Source organism: Carcharodon carcharias, chromosome 6, assembly GCF_017639515.1.
Source record: "Carcharodon carcharias isolate sCarCar2 chromosome 6, sCarCar2.pri, whole genome shotgun sequence".
NCBI classification, from domain to species: Eukaryota; Metazoa; Chordata; class Chondrichthyes; order Lamniformes; family Lamnidae; genus Carcharodon; species Carcharodon carcharias.
This window is the reverse complement of record NC_054472.1, coordinates 88,218,442-88,242,604: the sequence shown is the minus strand read 5'-3', so window position 1 is coordinate 88,242,604 and position 24,163 is coordinate 88,218,442. Positions and strand designations below refer to the sequence as shown.

Genomic DNA, 24,163 nt, shown 5'->3' with positions numbered 1-24,163 from the left:
ACATGGACTTTGAGAAGGCATTGGATGAAGCCCCTCATATGGGACTGTTAGCTGAGATCAATGCTCATGGAACTGCGGGCAAATTATTGACCTGGTTAGCAAATTGGCTGAGTGGAAGGAGGCAGAGTAGGAATAATGAGCAGGATCGCTAATTGACAGGCTGTGACTAGTGTCCTGCAAGGATCTATGTTGGTGTCTCAACTATTCACTGTATTCACTAATGAGTTAAATGATGGGACAAAGTCACATATCTAAATTTGAAGATGATGCAGCAATAGGTGGTTATTGTAAACATGTAGATGGAAATGTAAGATTACAAAGGCACGTCAGTATATTAAGTGAATGGACAAAACTGTGGCACATGATTTCAATGTAGACAAAAGTGAGGTCAACCACATTGGACCTAAATGGTAAAAAGTTAGAAACAGTGGCATTCCAAAGAGACTAGGGGTCCAAGTACGCAGCTCATTAAAATGTCGTGAACAGGTACAGAAAATCAAAAAGGCTAATAGAATTTGGGTTTTGTATTTAGAGGAACACAAGGGGACAGAGTCATGTTTGATCTATACAAAGGCTTGGTTAGACGATAGCAGGAGACTGAGAGCAGTTCTGGGTGCCATACATTAAGATTGCTATGTTGGCAGTGGAGGGCGTGCAGTATGAATTTACTGGAATGATACTCCAAAGTTTGAGCTACTAGCAGAGATTGAATGTATAGGGATTATATTCCCTGAAAGTCAGAAGGTTCAGGGGTTTGTTACAGATAGGAGGGGGGTTCATTTAAACAGCCCTGATTTCTCCTCTCCCCACTCGCCCACGAACAGAAAGGTGTTTTGATTTGCTTCCCCCTTTATAAGTAGTGGTGTATTTCCCAACCCCTTGGTTTTGAAATGTTCCAATTTCTGTTGTTAACCTCACAGTAAACTGGTGATAGGATGAACTCAAAGGGGTTAATTTATTTGTACATACTGAAAACGTGAGAGGGGGATCGCCCTGTAGCCCCCTGTGCACTCATGCAATAAAAGAGGGATAGAGAAAAGAAAGATTGGCAGGGCAAAGACCACAGAGAAAAGAATTAGTGTTTCACATGGGCCCGGTGTACAGAATCAAAGCCCAATGGTATATTCCTTCACCGAGGTCAGCAGGTTGAAAACTGATGCTGTGTAATTCACGTTTTTGGTAGAGTTGATTTCCACGATGAGGTAGATGCGCAGAGATGAGTCAGTCTTGTGGACGATGGTATAGAAGTTCCAGTATAAACAGTGTAGATTGGGCTAGGCATTCAAACCTGGACAGAGCCCCTTCTCTGTGCTGCTGCTTGTCGATGGTAAAAGAATGGCAGACTGAGGTTTTATAGAACCAGTAATATTGCCTTCTGGTACTACCAGCTAGGGGTTCTTGTCACATGACTCCCACCTCTCCACTCTGGCTTTGACAAAGGGAGTGTATCCCTTTGTCTGGGTCCCTGAGATTGTTAGTGTTCCAACCATTAAGTCCTGAATGGGAGGTAGCGGGGTCCTTTGGCCTAGCAGGTGTATTGGCTTTGTTTGGCCAGGCCTGGCTAATGAAATGTAGATGGCCTTTGTATAGTTCCTTTTGAATTTGATCTCTGCAGCCCACAAGGGGTCGCTATGGTCTCCAGAGATAATGAGGTGTCAGTTTCTGCGAAACTGCCATATTAGCTCCTATTGTTAAAGGGTCACAGACAGAAATAGCTTCAGCCATTTTAAAAAAAGCTTTGTCCAGTTTTTGAAATTTTAGAAATTAGCCCCTTGACAGGTGATTTAATCAAAGTTTTCTTGTTAGTTAAGGGAACAGATAGGGTAGATTTACACTAGTTGGGGAATTTAGAACTTGAGGGTATAATCAAAAATCTTGAGCCGCGCCTTTCAGGAATGAAATCAGGAAACACCTTACAAAGGATCATGGAGGTTTGGAGCTACTGCACAAAGATGTCAGATCACTTATTAATTTTAAAACTGAGATTGATACATTTTTGTTAGCAAAGGTATTGAGGGATATAGAGCAAAGCTTGGCATATGGAGTTAGGTCACTGATGAGTTTCAGTCTCAATTTTTAAAGGGCATACATTTCTTTATTGCTCTTTGCAGTGCCTGTCTACTCCTCCACTATCCCTCTGCATTGTCAAGCAACTTGTCTGATATCCAGTCTTGGATTAGCTGCAGCATCCTTAAATTAAGCACTGGGATGGCCATCACAAGCTGCATAGCTCTGCTGCTGGCTCCATTCTCCCACACTAGCAATTTTCTAGACAGAACTAGGTATTTGCAATTTTGGTGGCTCATTGATTAGTTTCACCAAATATACTGTAAGAAGTACCCAAAATCCAGATAGAAACGTTGCCCCCATTCAGCTGAGCTATACTTAGTCATAGAGCCAGTATTCTAATTTAGAAAATTAAATGTTTTTAAGGTACTTTGCTGACAATGGCAGATGAATTGGAAAGGTTCCTTGAAGAACAGAGGACCAAGTTAGCACAAGATAAAGTCGAGCTGGACCAAGATCCACCATACATGGAGATGAGAGTAAGTTGATTTTAAAGTTTCTATATTAAAAACGATACATTTTAAACTTGAATAATTACTTGAGTGAAAGTGTAGTCAGGTTACTGTTCATATTTAATGGCGAGAATCAAACATTTGTACTTAATTTAATGGGCAGCTGATGAGTGCAACATAAGAAAACGAGTCATATGGGCTCGAAATGTTAACTCTGTCTTTCTCTCCACAGATGTTGTCAGACCTGCTGAGTTTTTCCAGCAGTTTTTGTTTCAGATTTCTAGCATCTGCAGTATTTTGCTTTTATAATAATCAATTGTTGTTTACAGGAGGTAGGGGAAAAGAATAGGTCTAAAAATGTCTCCTGTGGTACTTAATCCCGGAATTGGTGTTACATTTGTTTTCCGTTTAGTATAAATATGCATATAAGAAGAAGAACCCAAGGTATATAATGTAGAAGCATTTTCCCACTATTACCTGCATGGATAGGTGCAATTTCAAGCCTACTTTTAAATTTTAAATGCTGAAATAGAAACAGTATTGTTATAAGTTTTACTTGGAAACATTGGTGCAATTGCATCAATTTCTGAAGGCAATTTTAAATAAGAATTTATGTTTATTGAATTCTATTGTGCTTATCTGTGGCTCAGACCAAAACTCTAATACTGTATTAAATGTTTCTTTTGTAAATTATACTAATTTCATTTATAAACTTAAAGCAGTATCATGTAAAACTGCAAATTACAAAAAATTCAATTAAGCAATGGGGAGTTATAACACAGTTTTTATGCAGATGAAAAGTGATTTCAAGTATGCTTTACAGCAAAAATAATTGTGAAATGAGAGTCAGGTTTGACCTCTGAGCACTAAATAAATTAAAAGAACATTGATGAGGAGCACATTAACTTCAGACTCGAATGAAAACCAAGCTAACATTTATCCAGAAAGTGCATTGTATCAAGCTGAACTTAATTTTGAACAGCTTTATTGCTCATAGGGAACATAAGCTCAGTCCTATATACTTAACAGTTAGCAGTGCATTTGCACAAGCGTAGCATTGCTCAAAATAGCTTCACTTTTTCCTGATGCAAAAATGGCGGTGTGTAAATCAGGTGATGATGTCCAAACTGCCTCCAGAGCAAAGTGGAGTGATGCAACCCATGGGGCTCTCATTCTGCTTTCTACCAATGCCAACTTTGCTGTGAGTTCAGGAACAGCACCAGGCAGACCTAAAAATGAGGTACCAACCTGGTGAAACTGCAACACTGTACAACATGATTGCTAAACAGTGGAAGCAGCATGCTATACACAGAGCTAAGAGATCCCACAAACAACTGATCAGATCAAAGCTCTGAGTCTGCCACATCCAGTTGTGAATAGTGGTGGGCAATTAAACAGCTTCTGGGAAGAGGAGGCTTCACAAGCATCCCCATCCTCAGAGACAGTAGAGCCCAGTGCGTCAATGCACAAGAGGAGACTGAAGGATTTGCAAACATCCTCAGCCAGAAGTGCTGAGCAGATGGTCTATCTTGGCCTCCTCTTTGAGGCTCCAATCATCACACATGCGAGTCTTCAGCTAATTCAATCCACTCCACGTAATATCAGAAAACAACTTAAGGTACAGGATACAGCAAAGATCATCCCGGCTGTAGTACTGAAGACTTGAACTCAAGAACTAGCTGTACCCCTACAAAAACTGTTGCAAAAGAGCTACAACAGTGGCACCAATATAACAAAGTGGAAAATTGTCCAGATATGTCCTGTTCGCAAAAAACAGGAGAACTCCAATCTGGCCAGTTACCACCCCATCAGCCTATTTTCAATCATCCCCAAAATGATGGAAGGTGTTGTTGACAGGGTTATCAAGCAGCACTTGGTCAGCGATAGTGTGCTCACCAATGCTCAGTCTGTTTTCCACTAGGTTCTCTTGGCTCCAGACCTTATTACGTAGGATCACATAGAATACATGGCACAGAAATGAGCCATTTCGTCCAACCAGCCCATGCCGATGTTTATGCTCCACTCGTGCCTCCCCTCAAATTTTCTCATCTAAATCTACTAATGTAACCATCTATTCCATTCTATCTCATATGCTTGCCTAGTTTTGCCTTAAATGCATATATACTATTTGTTGCAACCACCCCCTGTGGTAGCATATTCCACATTCCTACTACTCTTTGGATGAAGAAGTTTCTTCTGAATTCCGTGGCGATTATTACATTGATGGCCTCTAGTTTGTTTCTTCTTCTGCAGAAGAAGAAAGGTTCTCATTACATCCCCCTCTATCCAAACCTTTCATAATTTTAAAGACCTCTACTAAACTATTTTTGAGAGAGAAGAGATCCAGCCTGTCAATACTTTCCAGATCTGCATACCCAGGCATTTCTTGTACCATCCTTGGAAATCTTCTCTCTCTCCCTCCCTCTCGCCGCCTCTCGCCCCGCGCCCGCCCTGCCTCGCCCCGCCCTGCCTCGCCCCGCCCTGCCTCGCCCTGACCCTGCCTCGCCCCGCCCCCGCCTCGCCCCGCCCCTGCCTTGCCTCGCTAAAGCGAGGTACAATGTAGTATTACGTTTGATACATTCTTAAATCTGAGAATATCGTTGAGCCAACTAAATTTAACAAACTTAGCCAATAACAAGAGGAAAATGTGGATGAATTTATAAATGACCTATATAGACTTGCAGAATAATTTGGGTGTGGTACCTTAAAGGATAAGCTGGTCAGAGACAGAATTGTCATGGGAGTATTGGTTGATTCCTTACCTGACCATTTGCAATTGAGAGATGATCTAACCTTAGCAAAGGCAATCCAACTGAGCAGACAAACTGACTTCAGGAAGGAAAATAGATTTGTGCTTCCGAGGTGACCAGGGAAATCCTATCTCAGTGGCAGCTGACTGAGTAGAGTACTCAAATTTAAAAACAGAAGCTGTCATAAAAAAAATGGGGGAGGCAGGAAGAACATCCATCAACAGCCCCAGCTAACTGTAATTGGTGACAATGAAAAACACAGGTGTGAAATCTGCTCTACCAAAGAGGCCAAAATCTATTTATATGGAAAAATGGGCCACTTCCAGGTTGTGTGGTAGCAAGAAGTCTGTGCAGAATACATAAAAAGGAAAGCTTTTGAAACTGGTAAGATCCATGAAGTAAATGATCTTCATGATATTGAGGTGCCTTTCTTTGGAGAGAAGCAGGAACCAAGCAGAAACTACTGAGTGCTGATATCCTCGTGGAGGGAAACAAGATGCACTTTAAGTTAGACATGGGTGCAGCAGTTTTGGTTCTTTGATTCTGAACCAGCGGTTGGAGAGAAGCTCCCTTCAGCTGTCTTGCAACATAAAACTACGTGGATCGAGAAGGATAGAACTCAAGGTCCTAGTGGAACTGAAGGCAACCCTCCAATATTGAGAGAAACAAATCACAGAAACATTGGTTTTGAATCACATACAGAGTTGTTCACTTTTGAGAAAGAAGGCCTTACCAACTTGTATCTGATTTGCAGAGTTTTTTTATTCATTCATGGGATATGGACTTTGCTGGCTGGGCCAGCATTTATTACCCATCCCTAGTTGTCCTTGAGAAGGTGGTGGTGAGCTGCCTTCTTGAACCTCTGCAGTCCATGTGGTGTAGGTACACCCACAGTGCTGTTAGGAAGGGAGTTCCAGGATTTTGACCCAGCGACAGTGAAGGAACGGCAATATATTTCCAAGTCAGGACGGTGAATGACTTGGAGGGGAACTTACAGGTGATGATGTTCCCATCTATCAGCTGCCATTGTTCTTCTAGATCGTAATGGTTGTGGGTTTGGAAGGTGCTGTCTAAGGAGGCTTGGTGAGTTCCTGCAGTACATCTTGTAGATGGTACACACTGCTGCTGTTGTGCATCGGTGGTGGAGGTAGTGAATGTTTGTGGATGTGATGCCAGTCAAGTGGACTGCTTTGTCCTGGATGGTGTCCAGCTCCTTCAGTGTTATAGGAGCTGCACTCATCCAGGCAAGTCGGGAGTATTCTATCACACTCCTGACTTGTGGTGGATAGGCTTTGGTGAGTCAGGAGGCGAATTACTTGTCGCAGGATTCCTAGCCTCTGACCTGCTCTTGTAGCCGCGGTATTTATATGGATAGTCCAGTTCATTTTCTGGTCAATGATAACCCCCAGGATGTTGATAGTGGGGGATTCAGTGATGGTAATGCCATTGAAAATCAAGGGACGATGGTTGGATTCTCTCTTGTTGGAATTGGTCATTGCCTGACACTTGTGTGGTGCAAATGTTACTTCACACTTGTCAGCCCAAGCCTGGATATTTTCCAGGTCTTGCTGCATTTGGACATAGACTGCTTCAGTATCTGAGGAGTTGCAAATGGTGCTGAACATTGTGCAATCATCAACCAAATCCCCACTTGTGATCTTATGATGGAAGGAAGGTCATTGATGAAGCAGCTGAAGATGGTTGGGCCTAGGACACTACCCTGAGAAACTCCTGCAGTGATGTCCTGGAGCTGAGATGACTGACCTCCAACAACCACAACCATCTTCCTTTGTTCTAGGTATGACTCCACCCAGCGGAGAGTTTTTCCCCTGATTCCCATTGATTCCTGTTTTGCTAGGGTACCTTGATGCCAGACTCGGTCAAATGCTGCCTTGATGTCAAGGGCAGTTACCCTCACTTCACCTTGGGAGTTCTGCTCTTTTGACCTTGTTTGAACCAAGGCTGTAATGAGGTCAGTAGCTGAGTGGCCCTGGTGGAACCCAAACTGGGCATCAGTGAGCAGGTTATTGCTAAGCAAGTGCTGCTTGATGGCACTGATAACCCCTTCCATTACTTTACTGATGGAGAGTAGACTGATGGGGCGGTAATTGGCTGGGTTGGATTTGTCCTGCTTTTTGTGTACAAGACATACCCTGGGCAATTTTCCACATTGATGGGTAGATACCAGTGTTGTAACTGTACTGGAACAGCTTGGCTAGGGCCACCGTTATGTTCTGGACCACAAGTCTTCAGTGCTATTGCCGGAATGTTGTTATCATTTCTTGCTATCACGTGGAGTGAATTGAATTGGCTGAAGACTGGCATCTGTGATGCTGGGGACCTCCGGAGGAGGCCGAGATGGATCATCCACTTGACACTTCTGGCTGAAGATTGTTGCGAATCCTTCAGCAATATCTTTTGCACTGATGTGCTGGGCACATCCATCATTGAATATGGGGATATTTGTGGAGCCACCTTCTCCACTGAGTTGTTTAATTGTCCACCACCATTCACGACTGGATGTGGCAGGACTGCAGAGCTTAGATCTGATTCATTGGTTGTGGAATCGCTTAGTTCTGTCTATCACTTGCTGCTTATTCTGCTTGGCATGCAAGTAGTCTTTTTTTCTAGCTTCACCAGGTTTACACCTCATTTTTAGGTATGCCTGGTGCTGCTCCTGGCCTGCCCTCTTCATTGAACCAAGGTTGATCCCCAGACTTGATGGTAATGGCAGAGTTGGGGGTAGGCCAGGTCATGGTGTTCCAGATTGCGTTTGAGTACAATTCAGCTGCTGCTGATGGCCCACAGTGCCCGTGGATGCCCAGTCTTGAGTTGCTAGACCTGTTCAAAATCTATCCCATTTAGCACGGTGGTAGAGCCACAGAACACGATGGAGGGTATCCTCAATGTGAAGGTGACACTTCGTCTCCACAATGACTGTGTGGTGGTCACTTCTACCGATACTGTCATGGACAGATGCATCTGCGGCAGGCAGGTTGGTGAGGATGAGGTTAAGTATGTTTTTCCCTCGTGTTGGTTCCCTCACCACCTGCCACAGACTTAGTCTAGCAGCTATGCCATTTAGGACTCATTAGTAGCGGTGCTACCAAGCCACTCTTGGTGATGGACTTTGAAGTCGCCCACCCAGAAAACATTCTGTGCCCTTGCCACCCTCTGCTTCCTCCAAGTGGTGCTCAACATGGAGGAGCACTGATTCATCAGCTGAAGCAGGACAGTACATGGTAATCAGCAGGAGGTTTCCTTGTCCATATTTGACCTGATGCCATGAGACTTCATGGGGTCCGGAGTCGATATTGAGGACTCCCAGGACAACTCCCTCCTGACTGTATACCACTGCCGTCACCTCTGCTGGGTCTGTCCTGTCGGTGGGACAGGACATACCCAGGGATGGTGATGGTGGAGTCTGGGACATTTTCTGTAAGGCATGCTTCCGTGAGGATGACTATGTCAGGCTGTTGCTTGACTAGTCTGTAAGCCAGCTTTCCCAATTTTGGTACTAGCCCCCAGATGTTAGTAAGGAGGACTTTGCAAAGTTGACAGGGCTGCGATTGCCATTTTCATTTCCAGTGCCTAGGTCGATGCCGGGTGTTTCGTCCAGTTTCGTTCTTTTTTGTGTCTTTGCAATGGTTTATTACAATTGAGTGGCTTGCTAGGCCATTTCAGAACGCATTTAAAAGTCAACCACATTGCTGTGGGTCTGGAGTCATATGTGGACCAGACCAGGTAAGGACGACAGATTTCCTTCCCTAAAGGACATTAGTGAACCAGGAACAGGAAAGCCAAGAATATCAACCCAAAAAGGAGCTATTTCCAGGTCTAGGAAAGCTGAAGACAACATACTATGCCCTGTCCATCCAGAACAAAGCCAGTATATCCCTGCCCAGGAAAGTTCCTCATCCACTCTTGCCAAAAGTAAAGATGGAGATTGACTCTATGTTGAAGCAGGGATTATTTCAACTGTGGCAGAACCAACAGGCTGGTGCTTGGGATCTATGAGAATTTGTGCAGACCCTGTTGAACAAAGCAGTTGAATGCGAAGTCTGTGGATGAGAGCGATTTGAGCATCACAAAATGTCGAACCAGAGCAAATTTTTTTTTAAAAATTCACTCACGGGATGTGGGCTTCGCTGGCTGGACCAGCATTTATTGCACTTCGCTAATTGCCCTGGAGAAGGTGGTGGTGAGTTGCCTTGAACTGCTGCAGTCTGTGGTGTAGGTACATCCACAGTGCTGTTAGGAAGGGAATTCCAGGATTTTGACCCAGCAATAGTGAAGGAGCGGTGATATATTTCCAAATCAGGATGGTGAGTGACTTGGGGGCAAGCTTTCAGGTGGTGGTGTTCCCATGTGTCTGATGCCCTTGGCCTTCTGGATGGTAGTGGTCATGGGTTTGGAAGGTGCTGTCTAAGGAGCCTTGGTGAATTCCTGCAGTGCATCTTGTAGATAGTACGCCCTGCTGCAACTGTGCGTTGGTGGTGGATGGAGTGAATGTTTGTGGATGGGGTGCCAATCAAGCAGGCTGCTTTGTCCTGGTTGGTATCAAGCCCCTTGAGTGTTGTGGGAGCTGCACTCATTCAGTCAAGTGGAGAATGCTCCATCACACTCCTGACTTGTGCCTTGTGGATGGTGGGCAGGCTTTTGAGAGTCAAGAGGTGAGTTACCCATTGCAAGATTCCTAGCCTCTGACCTGCTCTTGTAGCCACAATATTTATATGGCTAGTCCAGTTCAGTTTCTGGTCAATGGTAACCTCCAGGATGTTGATAGTGGGGGATTCGGTGATAGTAATGCTATTGAATGTCAAGGGGCGATGGTTGGATTCTCTCTTGTTGGAGATGGTTGTTGCTACCACTTGTGTGGCGCGGATGTTACTTACCACTTGTCAGCCCAGGCCTGGAAATTGTCCAGGTCTTGCTTCATTTGGATGTAGACTGTTTCAGTAGCTGAGGAGTTATAAACGGTGCTGAACATTGTGCAATCATCAGCTAATATCCCCACTCCTGACCTTATGATGGAACGAAGGTCATTGATGAAGCAGCTGAAGATGGTTGGGCTAAGGACACTACCCTGAGGAACTCCTGCAGTGATGTCCTGAAGCTGAGATGACTGACCCCCACCAATTACAACTACCTTCCTTTGTGCTAGGTATGACTTCAACTGGTGGAGAATATTCTCTCTCATTCCCATTGATTCCAGTTTTACTAGGGCTCCTCGATGCCACACTTGTTTAAATGCTGCCTTGATGTCAAGGGCAGTCACTCTCCCCTCACATCTCGAGTTCAGCTCTTTTGCCCATGTTTGAACCAAGGCTGTAATGAGATCAGGAGCTGAGCGGCCCTGGCGAAACCCAAACTGGGCATCAGTGAGCAGGTTCTTGCTAAGCAAGTGCTGCTTGAAAGCACAGTTGATGACCCCTTCCATCAATTTACTGATGATGGAGAGTAGACTGGTGGGGCGGTAGTTGGCTGGGTTGGATTTGTCCTGCTTTTTGTGTACAGGACATACCTGGGCAATTTTCCACAAAGCCAGGTAGATGCCAGTGTTGTAGCAGTACTGGAACAGCTTGGCTAGGGGCGCGGCAAGTTCTGGGGACGGGGCTGGTATCCTCAATGTGAAGGTGGGATTGTGTGGTGGTCAATCCTACCGATACTGTTATGGACAGATGCATCCACGGAAGGCAGGTTGGTGAGGCTGAGGTCAAGTATGTTTTTCCCTCTTGTTGGTTCTCTGATCACCTGCTGCAGACCCAGTCTAGCAGCTATGTCCTTTAGGACTCGGTCATTCGTGGTGCTACTGAGCCACTCTTGGTGATGGACATTGAAGTTCTCAACCCTCAGTGCTTCCTCCAAGTGGTGAGGGAGGACGATACATGGTTATCAGCAGGAGGTTTCCTTGCCCATGTTTGGCCGGATGCCATGAGACATCATGGGGTCCGGAGTCGATGTTGAGGATTCCCAGTGCAACTCCCTCCCAATTGTATGGCACTGTGCTGCCACCTCTGCTGGGCCTGTCCTGCCAGTGGGACAGGACATACCCAGTATGGTGATGGTGATGTCTGGGGCATTATCTGTAAGATATAATTCCGTGAGGATGACTGTGTCAGTGAGACAGTCTGTGAGACAGCTCTCACTTTTGGCACTTGCCTCCTGTAAGGAGGACTATGCGGAGTCGACAGGGCTGAGTTTGTCATTGTTGTTTCCGGTGCCTAGGTCATTACCGGTGGTCCATTGGTTTCATTCGATTTTTGAGTCTTTGTAGCGGTTTGATACAACTGAGTGGCTTGCTAGGCCGTTTCAGAGGGATTTTCAGAGTCAGACACATTGCTGGTGGGCCTGGACTCACATGTAGGCCAGACCAGGTAAGGATGGCAGATTTCCTTCCCTAAAGGACATTAGTGGACCAGATGGGTTTTTACAACAATAGATGATTTTGTGGTCACTTTTCATGGTCATTTCAGATTTTGATTGAATTCAAATTCTACCATCTGCCTTGGCATGATTCGCACCCGAGTCCCCATTACATTACCCTGGTCTCTGGATTACTAGTCCAGCGATAAAACCGCTATGCTATCGCCTCCCCGTTTGGTGCCTAGGTCTCTGAAAATTGTTGGAAGAGACGATTTTATACTGTAATACCTATACTATTCATCGTAAGGAGACGAGAACTGTTGATGTCACCTTCTTTCTCATCACAGTCTTGGGATGAACCTCTTCGAAGACCGAGGTCAGATGTCCTTGATCATAATGGACTACTACTCCAGAGGGATAAAAGTCAAAGCAACTGCAGGATCACATGTCTGAAGCAGTTACATTGTTGAAGGAGATTTTTGCAACACATGGAATCTGAGGCATTGTAGCCTCAGACAATGGTCTGCAGTTTGTCAATGGATACTTTAAGGAGTTTCTGGCTTTGTATGGATTTGTACATATTATGAGTTCACCAACAGTGAAGCTGAAAGAGGAGTGCGTACAGTGAAAGCATTGCTGAAGAAGAAAGATGACCTTGAACTTCACTTCTAAACTATTGTTTAACTCCACTCCAAAATGGTTTAGCACCATGTGAACTCCTCATAAGAAGGCTGGGAGCTCAATTCCCTACTCTCATGTGCACATATCAAGTTGATTACTTGGATAAAGTGAGAGAGACAAAGGACAAATATCATTACAGCCAGATGTGGAACTATGACAAATGTCACAAGTGTTATGGCACAGTGGATGGTAAATGCTGAGCTGCTCAAATCCCAGAGGGAAACTTGAAAAAGCTGCCACAACTGTTTTGCAAATTTGTATTTTTATTTTGAGATGTGTGCCTTGAACTCAATAGTAATAAGTCCACTGAGTCTTAGAGGCTTTTTACAAAATTAAATTAAACACATATTTAAAAAATATGATTTTAAGTACATAGGTCAACAAATTACTACCATGATAACTCCTAAAGCCTCTAATTAATCTAGCTCCCAGTTACACCTCCGTTAAGGCAACAGTAAAACAACAAAGTTTTCAACAGACCCAGACAAAGCACACACTACCCTGGACAGTGATATTCAAAGTGAATTCTCTTAGCTTTGATTCTTGGAGACCATGGCTTGGTATGTAAAGGCTGGAGGCTTTTCACATTTGTTGGATCTTAGAATGCCTTCTTCTTACACATAGCCTCATCTCCTTTATAGTTTCTCCCTTTTTAATGTAAATCTCATTTTCCCAATATGTCTTTGCAACTTTACTTTTTCCATAATATAAATCTTTCATAACACTCATATTATCAGTAATCTTTGGGAAAAATAAACACACTGTTTGGCTTAGCCTTTTATGGCTAGGTGTAACACCTTACCATCTCTTTGAAATTCACGACTCTGGTTTATCTAAAAATGCAAATGTTCTTCGTACCTCACGTTCTAAAACTTCAGCCATGTTTACATATTTAGCATTTCAAACCTAGTTTCCCTTCTGATGCATCAAAACATCAGACCGGCTGTCTGTAATTCAATTAAAACCCACACACACACCTACACAGAAACTAATTCAAACCCCACTATTAACCTACCTTTACAATAAATTACAATAATATTATGAAAATTATTATAGTTTCATGACATAAGGCATGCAACCTACCCCCAAAGGAGAGCCAGTTTGGATCTAAGACCAAGCTCACCACAGACAAGTGTTGAACAGACACATTATCCACGGTCCGACCTCATCCAAGCAGAGCACAGTAGGGTGAGACAGAACAGGCGTGTGCTTGTTGCCATACAGAAGTAGCCTCCTACCCTGTGAAAGCAGTCATCTACTCAGCCTAACTCAGCAGAGATGCTGTGTTCATCCACCAGTCAAGATGACAATCTGATTGGTGAACCTGAGTCATCTACCAATTCTCCACCTGCCCTGCAGGGTCTGATAGACCACTCGGAGGGCTCAAGCCCCCAATCTCCTCCAAAGGAGGTAAGGATCCACTTGGGTAGATAGGTGAAACTGCCACAACCGCTGTCCCTATAGAAAGAATGGAGCAAAGAAGAGGACGCAAGAGAAAAAAAAACAAGATTAAATGCTGGTGTGTTGCATTTCTTAAAGTCGTGGTTTGTTTGATCTTCACAGTGTATAAATGGGAATTGGAGACTTGTGGAGAGATGTAATATAATTGGTTAAATCTAACTGTTTAATATCCTAATCTGATACTGTGTACATTACAGGAAATGATGCAGCTTCACATGGTTTGCTCTCTCTTGTGCAGCCTCATGGAAGATATAACCAGAGTAGTAAGATGTGTTCCAATAAAGCTCTTGTTTTAGAGACCTCTGCAAAATTATCAATTCTGTTTTAGTTGAGCAATACTAAGAACATACTAATCACCTCTCATTCTTCTAAACTCCAAAGGGTGTAGGCCCAATCTGCTTAACCTTTCCTCATAAGACAAACCCCTTCAACCCAGAAATCATCCTAGTGAGCCTTCTCTGAACTGTTTCCAATGCAAGTATGTCCCTCCTTAAGTAAGGTGACCAAAACTACACACCTACTCTAGGTGTGATCTCACTAATGCCCTGTACAAGATTTCTTTACTGTTTGTCTTGCAATAACTTGCTATAACTGCATACTGAGTTTTTGTGATTCATGTGCAAGGCCACCCAGATTCATCTGTAATGCAGTGTTCTGTAGTTTCTCTCCATTTAAACAATATTCTGCTTTCTATTCTTCCTGCCAAAGTGGAGAACCTCATATTTTTCCATATTATATCCCATTTGCCATATTTTTGCCCACTCACTTAACCTACCTCTAACGCTTTCAGAACTCTGGATCCTTCTCACAGCTTGCTTTCTGGCCTATCTTCATACTCTCAGAAAATTTGGCTACAATATTGTTGGTTCCTTCATCTAAGTCATTCATATAGTTTGCAAACAGTTTAGGCTCCCACACTGATCCATGTGGCTCTCCACTAGTTACAGTTTGTTATTCTGAAAATGACCCATTGTTATGATCCCAGCTGAGGTTACCCCTGGACAAGCCTGATCCCATAGTGGAACCCAGCTTTATAGATCCTAACTTTAATTTTTTGTTTAGATATGGGGAGACTAGCCACTGAACAGTCACAGGAGTCAGCTGATGAACTTTTAACATAAGAATAAAACATTTATTAAACAAGAAAAGATTAACTATAATGCAATACTCCTTCACCAACAACTATACCTTTACAGATATATACAGATTTTTAAGGATAACACATATTACAAAGCTCTGAAGAAGAGTCATACGGACTCGAAATATTAACTTGGTTTTTCTCTCAACAGATGGGCTGTTAGACTTGCTGAGTTTTTCCAGCATTTTCTGTTTTTGTTACAAAAGCTATCTTATACTTTAATGTCCACAGTAAGTACACAGTCCATGTAAACCAATAGGCACCCTGTGGTCAGACCCACCACTCTGAAACCAAGTGATAGATGCCACCTCAACCAGATGCTATGGATCTCTCCTCAACTTCCCCCAGACACTTGTCACACTGTAAGCCAACCAGTCTCAATGAGCTCCGTCCTTCAGATAAGGGTTTCCAATCTCCATTCTCCATGAACTCCCCACCTCCCCCCCGCCAACTGACGCTTTCTTTCCAATGCCTTCCACAAAGGTTCACCTCCAGGGTTGTGAACTCTCCTTCTGATGTCCCTCTTTCCCAGGTTACCGCATACATTCAAGCTGTCTTCCACGCACCATCACTGACTCAACGTTAACAGTACTACTACTGCTTCACCTGCCCATAGCAAAGAGTTACAGACCTTCAGCCATCTCTTTGGACCTTCTTTTCTCTTGCAAGCTGTTCTTGCTTTAAATCTGCTTTCCCCAGCTTTTGTATCTTTAAATCTGAAGTTTGGAGCCTTTCTTTCTGCCCTTCACACTTAAATTCACTTAGCACCTTTTCCAGGTTCCTGTCCTTCCTTTGACTAGTAAGCCTTCTTGGGACTTTCCCCTGTTTCTGCTTCACTCCTTTGGTCTTGGAGCCTGTTGGTTCTTTTGGGAAATCTGCAGCTCTGTCTCTCAGTGTCCAGTCTCTCTGGAGTCCTGGCTTCAAACTGCTTAAAACTGCTGTTTCTCTAGTTCTTGTGTGTGTGTCTGTGGGAGGGACCTGCCTCTCTGGGCCCTGTTGCTAGGCAACAGCCCAATTCTTCCACCCTTGTATACTTTAGCTGCAACAGTTGTAAAAACGTCATTAGAAATACAGGCACCTTTTTAAAGTGAAACTACAGCTCAATTTGACCTTTCTTAACACACATACAGAAATACAAATTAAACTTAAACTTTAAACCTAAAATTCATTCCTAACACCAACAAATACCAATATAACTAACTTAAACTAGCTCTATTTCCATCACCCATTTATCCTTACTCTCTGTTTATCCCATGCTGATATATAACCCCCCCCAAAACCATAAGCTGTTGTGTGGTAACATTTTATGCGGCTCCTTATCAAATGCCTTTTGGAAATCCATATACACCACAGCTACTAATTCCCCTTTATTCAGCCTGCTTGTTACACCCTCAAAGAACCTGTACAAATTTATCAAACACAATTTCCCTTTCACAAAATCATGTTGACTCTGCATGATTGTATTATGATTTCCTCAATATCACACTCTTTAATAATGGATTCTGGCATTTTCCCAAGGCCAGACTTTAGGCTAACTCACCTATAGTTTCCTGCTTTCATTCTCCCTCATTTCTTGAATAGAGGGGATACATTTGTGGTTTTCCAATCTGCTGGGACTTTTCCAGAATTTAGGGTTTTTGGAAGATTACAACCAATGCATCCAATATCTCTACAGACACTTCTTTTAAGACCCTGGGATGCACACCATCAAGTCTTGGGGACTTGTCAGCCTTAAGTTCCATTCCTTTTCCCATTACTTTATAGTAATTTTACAGAACAATATTGCTGGAAAGAGAGACAGGTTGCTGAAACTTTTCGTCTTGTACTCATCAGGACAAACTCAAAAATGCCAGCTATCAAATGATCACTACAACTTATACTACAGGAGAAAAGGGCGCTGATTGGGCTGAGACATTCCCATGGAGAAGGCAATGGGGAACAATAGAAACTAGCCTTTGTTCTGATGCAAGGAAAAACGCTTCGGCATTGTGACACTCCAGCAATATTCACTATACTGATTATTTTCGGTTTCTCCCTGCCTATTTGCCCCTCGATTTTCTACTACCCTTAAGATGCCTGATACCTGGAATGAGTGGGTTTTCTTGTGAGGATAGGTTAGACAAATGGGGCTTGTTTCCATGGAGTTTAGAAGAGTGAGGGGTGACTTGATTGAAGTATATAAGATCCTGAATGCTATCGCCAAGGTGAACATGGGAAGGTTGTTTCCTCTTGTGGGTGAGTCCAGAACTAGGGATCACGATTTTAAAATTAGGGGTTGCCCTTTTAGGATAGAGATGAGGAAAAATTTTTTCTCCCAGCGGATTGTACGACTTTGAACTCTCTGCCTCCGAAGGCGGTGGAGGTGTGGTCATTGAATATATTTAAGGCAGATTCTTGTTAGGCAAGGGAATTGAAGGATATTGGAGATAGATGGGAATGCGGAATTTGAACAAGACCAGCCATGATCTCATTGAATGGCAGAGCAGGCCTGAGGGGCCGAATGGCTTATATTTTGTATGTTCATATACTTTTTGTGTCCTCTGAAGTCAGGTACAAAGTAATTGTTCAAAGCCTCTACCATTTCGTTGTTCCCAATTATTAATTCTCCAGTCTCACACTTTAAGGGCCCAATGCTCACTTGAACTATTCTTTTTTGTTAAAATACTTATAGAAGCTTTTATCGTCTGCTTTTGTATTTCTTATTAATTTTCCCTCATACTCCAATTTCACACTTTTTTTTGGTTGTCTTTGGTTTCAGAAATTTTCCTATCTTCTGGCCTACCAATCTTCGCAATGTTTTCTGCCTTTCAATTTGATGTCATCCTTAACAATTTTAATTAGCCATGGATAGTGCATCCTTCTTGTTGAGTTTTTTTCCTGAAGTAAAAATCTTTGAGAATTATGAAGTATTTCCTTAAATATCTGCTATTGCTTCTCTACCACCTTCCCTTCCCTTTTAACCTATTTGCCCAGTCCACTTTAGCAAATTCTTTCATACCCTTGCCTTTATTTAAGGTTAAGGTACTAGTTATGGACCCACAAACTGAATTGAAATTCACCATGTTATGACCACTCTTGGATCCTTTTATTATGAGGTTTTTAATTTTTTTCTTAAATCTTTCATGGGATGTGGACATTGCTGGTAAGGCCTGATTTGTTGCCTGATCCTAATTGCCGTTGAACTGAATGGCTTGCAAGGCCATTTCAGAGGGCAGTTAAGAGTCAACCACTGCTGTGGATCTGGAGACACATGTAGGCCATACCAGGTAAGGATGGCAGATTTCTATCGCTAACAGACATTAGTGAATTAGATGGTTTTTACAATTGATAGTCTCAGTAACAACAATTAACTTATATTCCAGATTTTATTAATTTAATTTAAATTCCACCAGCTGCCTTGGCAGGATTTGGGCCCATGTCCCCAAAGTATTAGCCTGGGCCTCTGGATTCCTAGCCCAGTTACATTTCCACTATGCCACCGCCTCCCCTTGTCATGTTACACATTGCCCGGTCCAAAATAATTTGGTCTTAGTAGGTTCCAGAATGTATTGTCCTAAGATACTATCCCGGATACACTCCATGAAGTCATCCTCCAGGCTACCTATGCTAATTTGATTTGTCCCATCGATGTGAAGATTAAAGCCACCCCTGTTTATTGCAGCACCTTTCTTGCAAGCTAGTGTTGTTGATGTATATTATGTCCGACTGTGTATCTACTGTTTGGGGGTCTATAAATTACTTCCACCCAGTGACTTTTCTTTCTATTATCTCTACTCAAACGATTTGAACCAAGATCATTTTTCACTATTGTACTGATCCCATCCTTTATTAAGAGAGGTACCCCCACCTCCTTTTTCTTTCCTCCTGTCCTTCTGAAATGTCAAAAACCCTTGAATATTCAGGTCCCAGCATTGATCAACTTTGAACCATTCTCTAATGGCTATGGTATCATACTAATTTATTTCTATTTGTGCTATCAATTTTTCCATCTTGTAACGAATGCTGTGAGCATTTGGAAAAAAAACCTTTAATTCTGTGTTTTTACTGTTTTTGGCTCCTCTGACCTTATTTGCTGATGTACCCTAATATTTGTATGCTCTGTCCCTTCCTATCAGACTCAGGTTATCAATACCCATATTATTGTCCTGCACAATTGCCTTGTCCTTTCTCTTTAACTTTCCAAATCTCTATTCAAGCGAACACCATCCCCCATGCAAAACTATTTAGTTTAAACCCCTCTCTGCAGTCCTCGTTATATAATTTGCCGGTACCTTGGTGCCGATGCGGTTCATCCCACTGGTACAGCTCTGTCTTTCCTCAGTACTGGTGTCAGTCCCCATGAACTGGAACATACTTCTCCCAATCTTTAAGCCACACATTCAACTTATTAAAAATTCATTCATGGTATGTGGGCGTGGCTGGCTAGGCCAGCATTTATTGCCCATCCTTAATTGCCTTCGAAAAAGTGGTGGTGAGCTGCCTTTTTGAACTGCTGCAGTCTGTGGTGTAGGTACATCCACAGTGCTGTTAGGGAGTTCCAGGATTTTGACACAGCAACAGTGAAAGAACGGCGATATATTTCCAAGTCAGGATGGTGAGTGGCTTGGAGGGGAATTTCCATGTGGTGGTGTTCCCATGTATCTGCTGCCCTTGTCCTTCTAGATAGTAGTGGTCATGGGTTTGTAAGGTACTGCCTACAGCATCTTGGTGAGTTTCTGCAAAGCATCTTGTGCCACTGCTGTCACTGTGTGTCAGTGGTGGAGGAGTGAATATTTTTTGTGGATGGGATGTCAGTCAAGCAGGCTGCTTTGTCCCGATGGTGTCAAGCTTTTTGTGTGTTGTTGGAGCTGCACTCATCCAGGCAAGTGGTGAGTATCCTGTCACACTCCTGACTTGAGACTTGTAGATGATGGATAGGCTTTGGGGAGTCAGGAGGTGAGTTAACTTGCTGCATGATTCTTAGCCTCGGACCTGCACTTGTAGCCATAGTATTTGTATGGCTCTAATCTTATCTAATCCTATCTAAACTGTAATCTTATTCACCCTGTGCCAATTGGGGACACCAGGACATCACCAGCTGCGAGTTCCCCTCCGAGCCACACACTATTGTGACTTGGAAATATATATCATTGTTTCTTCACTGTTGCTGGATCAAAATCCTAACTCCTGCCATCACCAGCATCTTCTCCTTCTCCCCCCCCCCCCCCACCCACCCCCAGCCCCTTGCACTAGGTGTGCTTCATCCCAACATTACAGTGCAAAGCTGCTTTGCAGTAAACTGGTAAAATATAGTCTAAGTCAACCCTAGGGAACAGCCTGCTGGTAAACTCAGCCCTGCTAGGAAGAATAATGTGCAACCTCAAGTAAAACTCAGCTTTAACCTTACTCATAGGTGAGGGTTGGTCATAAGGTTGTGACTTCCAGTATGGATTTTGGGCTGAAATTTCAGTTCAGAATTGAAGGAGTGCTGCATTGCTGCAGGTGTTGTATTTTAAGGTCTTATCTGCTCTGTGTGCATATAATAGAGCTGTTGACTCTATTTGATGAGGAGCACAAAGTTTTTTTTCTGTCCTGGCCAATATTCTTCCCTCAATGAACAACACCAAAAAGAAATCTGGCCGTTCATGTATTTGCTGTTTGAATACTTTGTTTTATAAAATGGCTACTGCATTTGTCCAGAACATGGTCTCGTGCGAAAAGTCATCCTTTGGTTGTAAATTTTTTGAGGTATCCTGAGGACATTAATGAATGCAAGATCTTTATTTACTTAAATCCCCTGAAGGAGGTAAATTAACAGATGTTTAAAAAAATCTTGATTGCCCCACACACAAGTTAATGCAACAACAGCAGCTTGCATTTATAAGGTGCCTTTAATAGTGTTAAACCTAGTAGGCATTTCATGGGTACATAATCAGATAAAAATTGGCAATGTGATACTTAGATATTAGATGAACAAAAGGTTGGTCAGAGATTAATTTAAGTCGCATCTTTGCTGTAATTTTCTGGTCTCTCCTGCCAGCGGGATCTTCGTTCCCACCGAAGTCTATGAACTTTTGAATGGCTCGCCGTGGGGTGGAAAATTCCGCTCTTTAAGCGAGAGAGAGAGAGATGGTTAGTCAGACCTTTAGAAAGAGAATTCCAGAGCTTACAGCCCAGTCAGCTGAAGGTACAGCCACCAGTCATGGGGAGAAGGATGTGAGGATGCACAAAACACAGGAATTGGAGGAGTATGGAGTTTTTGGAGGGTTGTAAAACTTGTTGTTATGGGGAAAGTTGATGGAGGCCATGAAACGATTTGAATATAAAAGCTGAGGAATTGGTGGACTGGCAGCCAATGCAGTACAGGAGATAATAAGTAATAATATGATTTAGGGTATAAAAACATAAGAATGTAAGAAATAGGAACAGGAGTAGACCATTTGGCCCCTTGAGCCTGCTCTACCATTCAATAAGATCATGGCTGATGATCTTGTGTTTCAATTTCCACATTCCCATCTAACCCCGATAACCTTTGATTCCCTTCCCTAACAAGAATCTATCTACCTCTGCCTTAAAAGTATCCAATGACCCCACCTTCACCACCTTCTGTGGCAGAGTTCCAAAGTCACACAGCTCTCTGAGAAAAAATTTCTCCTCACCTCTGCCCTAAAAGGATGACCCCTAATTTTAAAACAGTGTCCCCTAGTCCTGGACTCACCCACAATAAGACACATCCTTTTGACGTCTACCTTGTCAAGGCAGTTCAGGATCTTGTATACTTTAATCAAATCATCCCTCACTCTTCTAAACTCCGTTGGAAGTAAGCCCAGTCTGTCCAACCTTTCCTCATAAGACAACCGACCCATTCCAGGCATCAATCGAGTAAACCTACAGGGCAGCAATGTTTTTAATGAGCTCAGTTTAAGGAGTGAAAGATGGGAGGGGAATACGCAGGATGTCATTTTAATATTACAGCCTATGAATTGTTGTGTTTTATTCATGACGTTTTCATTGTCATAGTGCTGTAGAAAGCAGTGTTTATAATATTCAACTTAATCTTAGAAACAGTCTCTTGCTGAAAAATGAGATGCCGAAACTTTTCATCTTGCACTCATAAGAACAAACACAAGAATGCCAAATTTCTAACGATCACAACAATTTATACCTCAATTTATTTGAAAAATTTATATCTCAATTTAGTTGAGAAATCTGCTAATGGTTTCTCCACTTCTGTTTATTGCAAGCCAACCTTCACTGGTCAATATGTGCATTGGGATTCGTATAGTTCCACACGCCAAAAAAATTGACCTTATCAGCAATCTTTTAAATGTGGCCTGAGCCATTTGCTCACCTTGCAAGCCCAATGCAGAAATAGAGCACGTCAAAGTTGCAGGACAATGGCTTTCCTGATCAGATCGCTCTGTATTGCACAAACTGGGAAAGGGGCCAAAAACCGCCACTTTTGGACCTGAAAAGTGCGTGGTCTATCTCAAATTACCCTGGAAAGGCAAATTAACTCAAAAATTTGAACAGCATGTTAAACAAGCTTTTTCATGCTGCTACTATGCAATGGTGATGCAGCTAGTATTTTCCACTAATGGGATGCGGCCATCAGCCCCAAAAGACATTCTGCCTACCACAAAACTGAGCAATGTCATGTATAATGTTTGGTGCCAGTGCAGTGCCAAGTAAGTAGTCCATACATCCCAACAATTGGCTGATCGAATCAAACAACATGTTCCCCTGGCTATTTGTAATAGAGTACAGACAGTGCTCAACCAGTCCACACTTGTAAAATCTAAAACAAAATGGTTACTGTTAGATGTGATTCTGCACTTGGGCAGTACTTACTGAAAACTCATTTGTGCTAATTGCTACACTAACAATCAATTTAACATAATTAGTCAAGCTCGCAACATGCCTCATTTAGGCTTGCTAGAAGTGAAATACATTCAAATGCTAAGATCTGTTCTCGGCAAACAAAAGGAATATGCTCAATTCTTGTGCCTGAATTACCCGGAAGCATGGGGAGCATGGGTAACCCCTTGTCCAATCAGAGTTGACTTGCCAACCAATGAGCACCCCTTTTCTCCTGGTGTATAAATATTTGAGATTGTTTGAAATTTGCCTTTCTTGTGTTTGTCATGATAAATGCAAGATAAAAAGTGTCTCTCTTTTAGAACTTAATATTCTTCCAAAACAAAAACAGAATTACCTGGAAAAACTCAGCAGGTCTGGCAGCATCAGTGGAGAAGAAAAGAGTTGACGTTTTACTAATTAAGAATGGATGGTAGGGCACTCAAGGTACAGCTCTAGTGCGTGTGGGGTGGAAAGACTAGCGGGCATAAAAGATTTAAAAATAATGGAAATAGGTGGGAAAAGAAAAATCTATATAAGTTATTGGAAAAAACAAAAGGAAGGTGAAGAAACAGAAAGGGGGTGGGGAGCGGTCTGTCCGCAAGAATGACCCAAACCTCCCTGTCGCTTGCCATGTTATCACTCCACCCTGCTCTCTTGCCCACATTTCTGTCCTTGGCTTGCTGCATTGTTCCAGTGAAGCCCAACGCAAACTGGAGGAACAGCACCTCATCTTCCGACTAGGCACTTTACAGCCTTCCGGACTGAATATTGAATTCAACAACTTTTGATCTTGAACTCCCTCCTCCATCCCCACCCCCTTTCTGTTTCATCCCCCTTCCTTTTGTTTTTTCCAATAATTTATATAGATTTTTCTTTTCCCACCTATTTCCATTATTTTTAAATCTTTTATGCCCCGCTAGTCTTTCCACCTCAGACCCACTAGAGCTGTACCTTGAGTGCCTTACCATCCATTCTTAATTAGCACATTTGTTTAGATAATATTACTACCTTCAACACCTCTGTGTTCTTTTGTACATTTGTCTGTGACATCTTTTGATTATCTGCTCCTATCACTGCTTGCTTGTCCCTACAACCACACCAACTCCTCTCTCTCTCTCTCTCTCTCTCTCTCTCTCTCTCTCTCTCTCCCTCCATCCATCACCCCCCCCCCCCTCCCCCCCAAAACCTGCTTATATTTCACCCCTCTCCTTATATTCACTCAGTTCTGTGGAAGGGTCATGAGGACTCGAAATGTCAACTCTTTTCTTCTCCGCTGATGCTGCCAGACCTGCTGAGTTTTTCCAGGTAATTCTGTTTTTGTTTTGGATTTCCAGTATCCGCAGTTTTTTGTTTTTATTAATATTCTTCCAGTTGGTTACTAGAGGAGTGAATAGTTTGCTTTTGACATA

At 42.8% G+C, this 24,163-nt stretch overlaps 1 protein-coding gene across 4 annotated transcripts in view; it reads left to right on the top strand.

Annotated features, from left to right (window-relative positions):
- Positions 1–24,163, top strand: part of LOC121279411 (centrosome and spindle pole-associated protein 1) — a 206,425-nt gene that overhangs the window by 3,395 nt on the left and 178,867 nt on the right. For all 4 annotated transcript variants that reach the window (XM_041190634.1, XM_041190635.1, XM_041190633.1 and 1 more), the window contains exon 2: positions 2,434–2,546. In XM_041190634.1, the coding sequence (XP_041046568.1) occupies positions 2,448–2,546 (99 nt within the window). In that variant the 5' untranslated portion in view covers positions 2,434–2,447. The remainder of the gene's footprint in view (positions 1–2,433; positions 2,547–24,163) is intronic.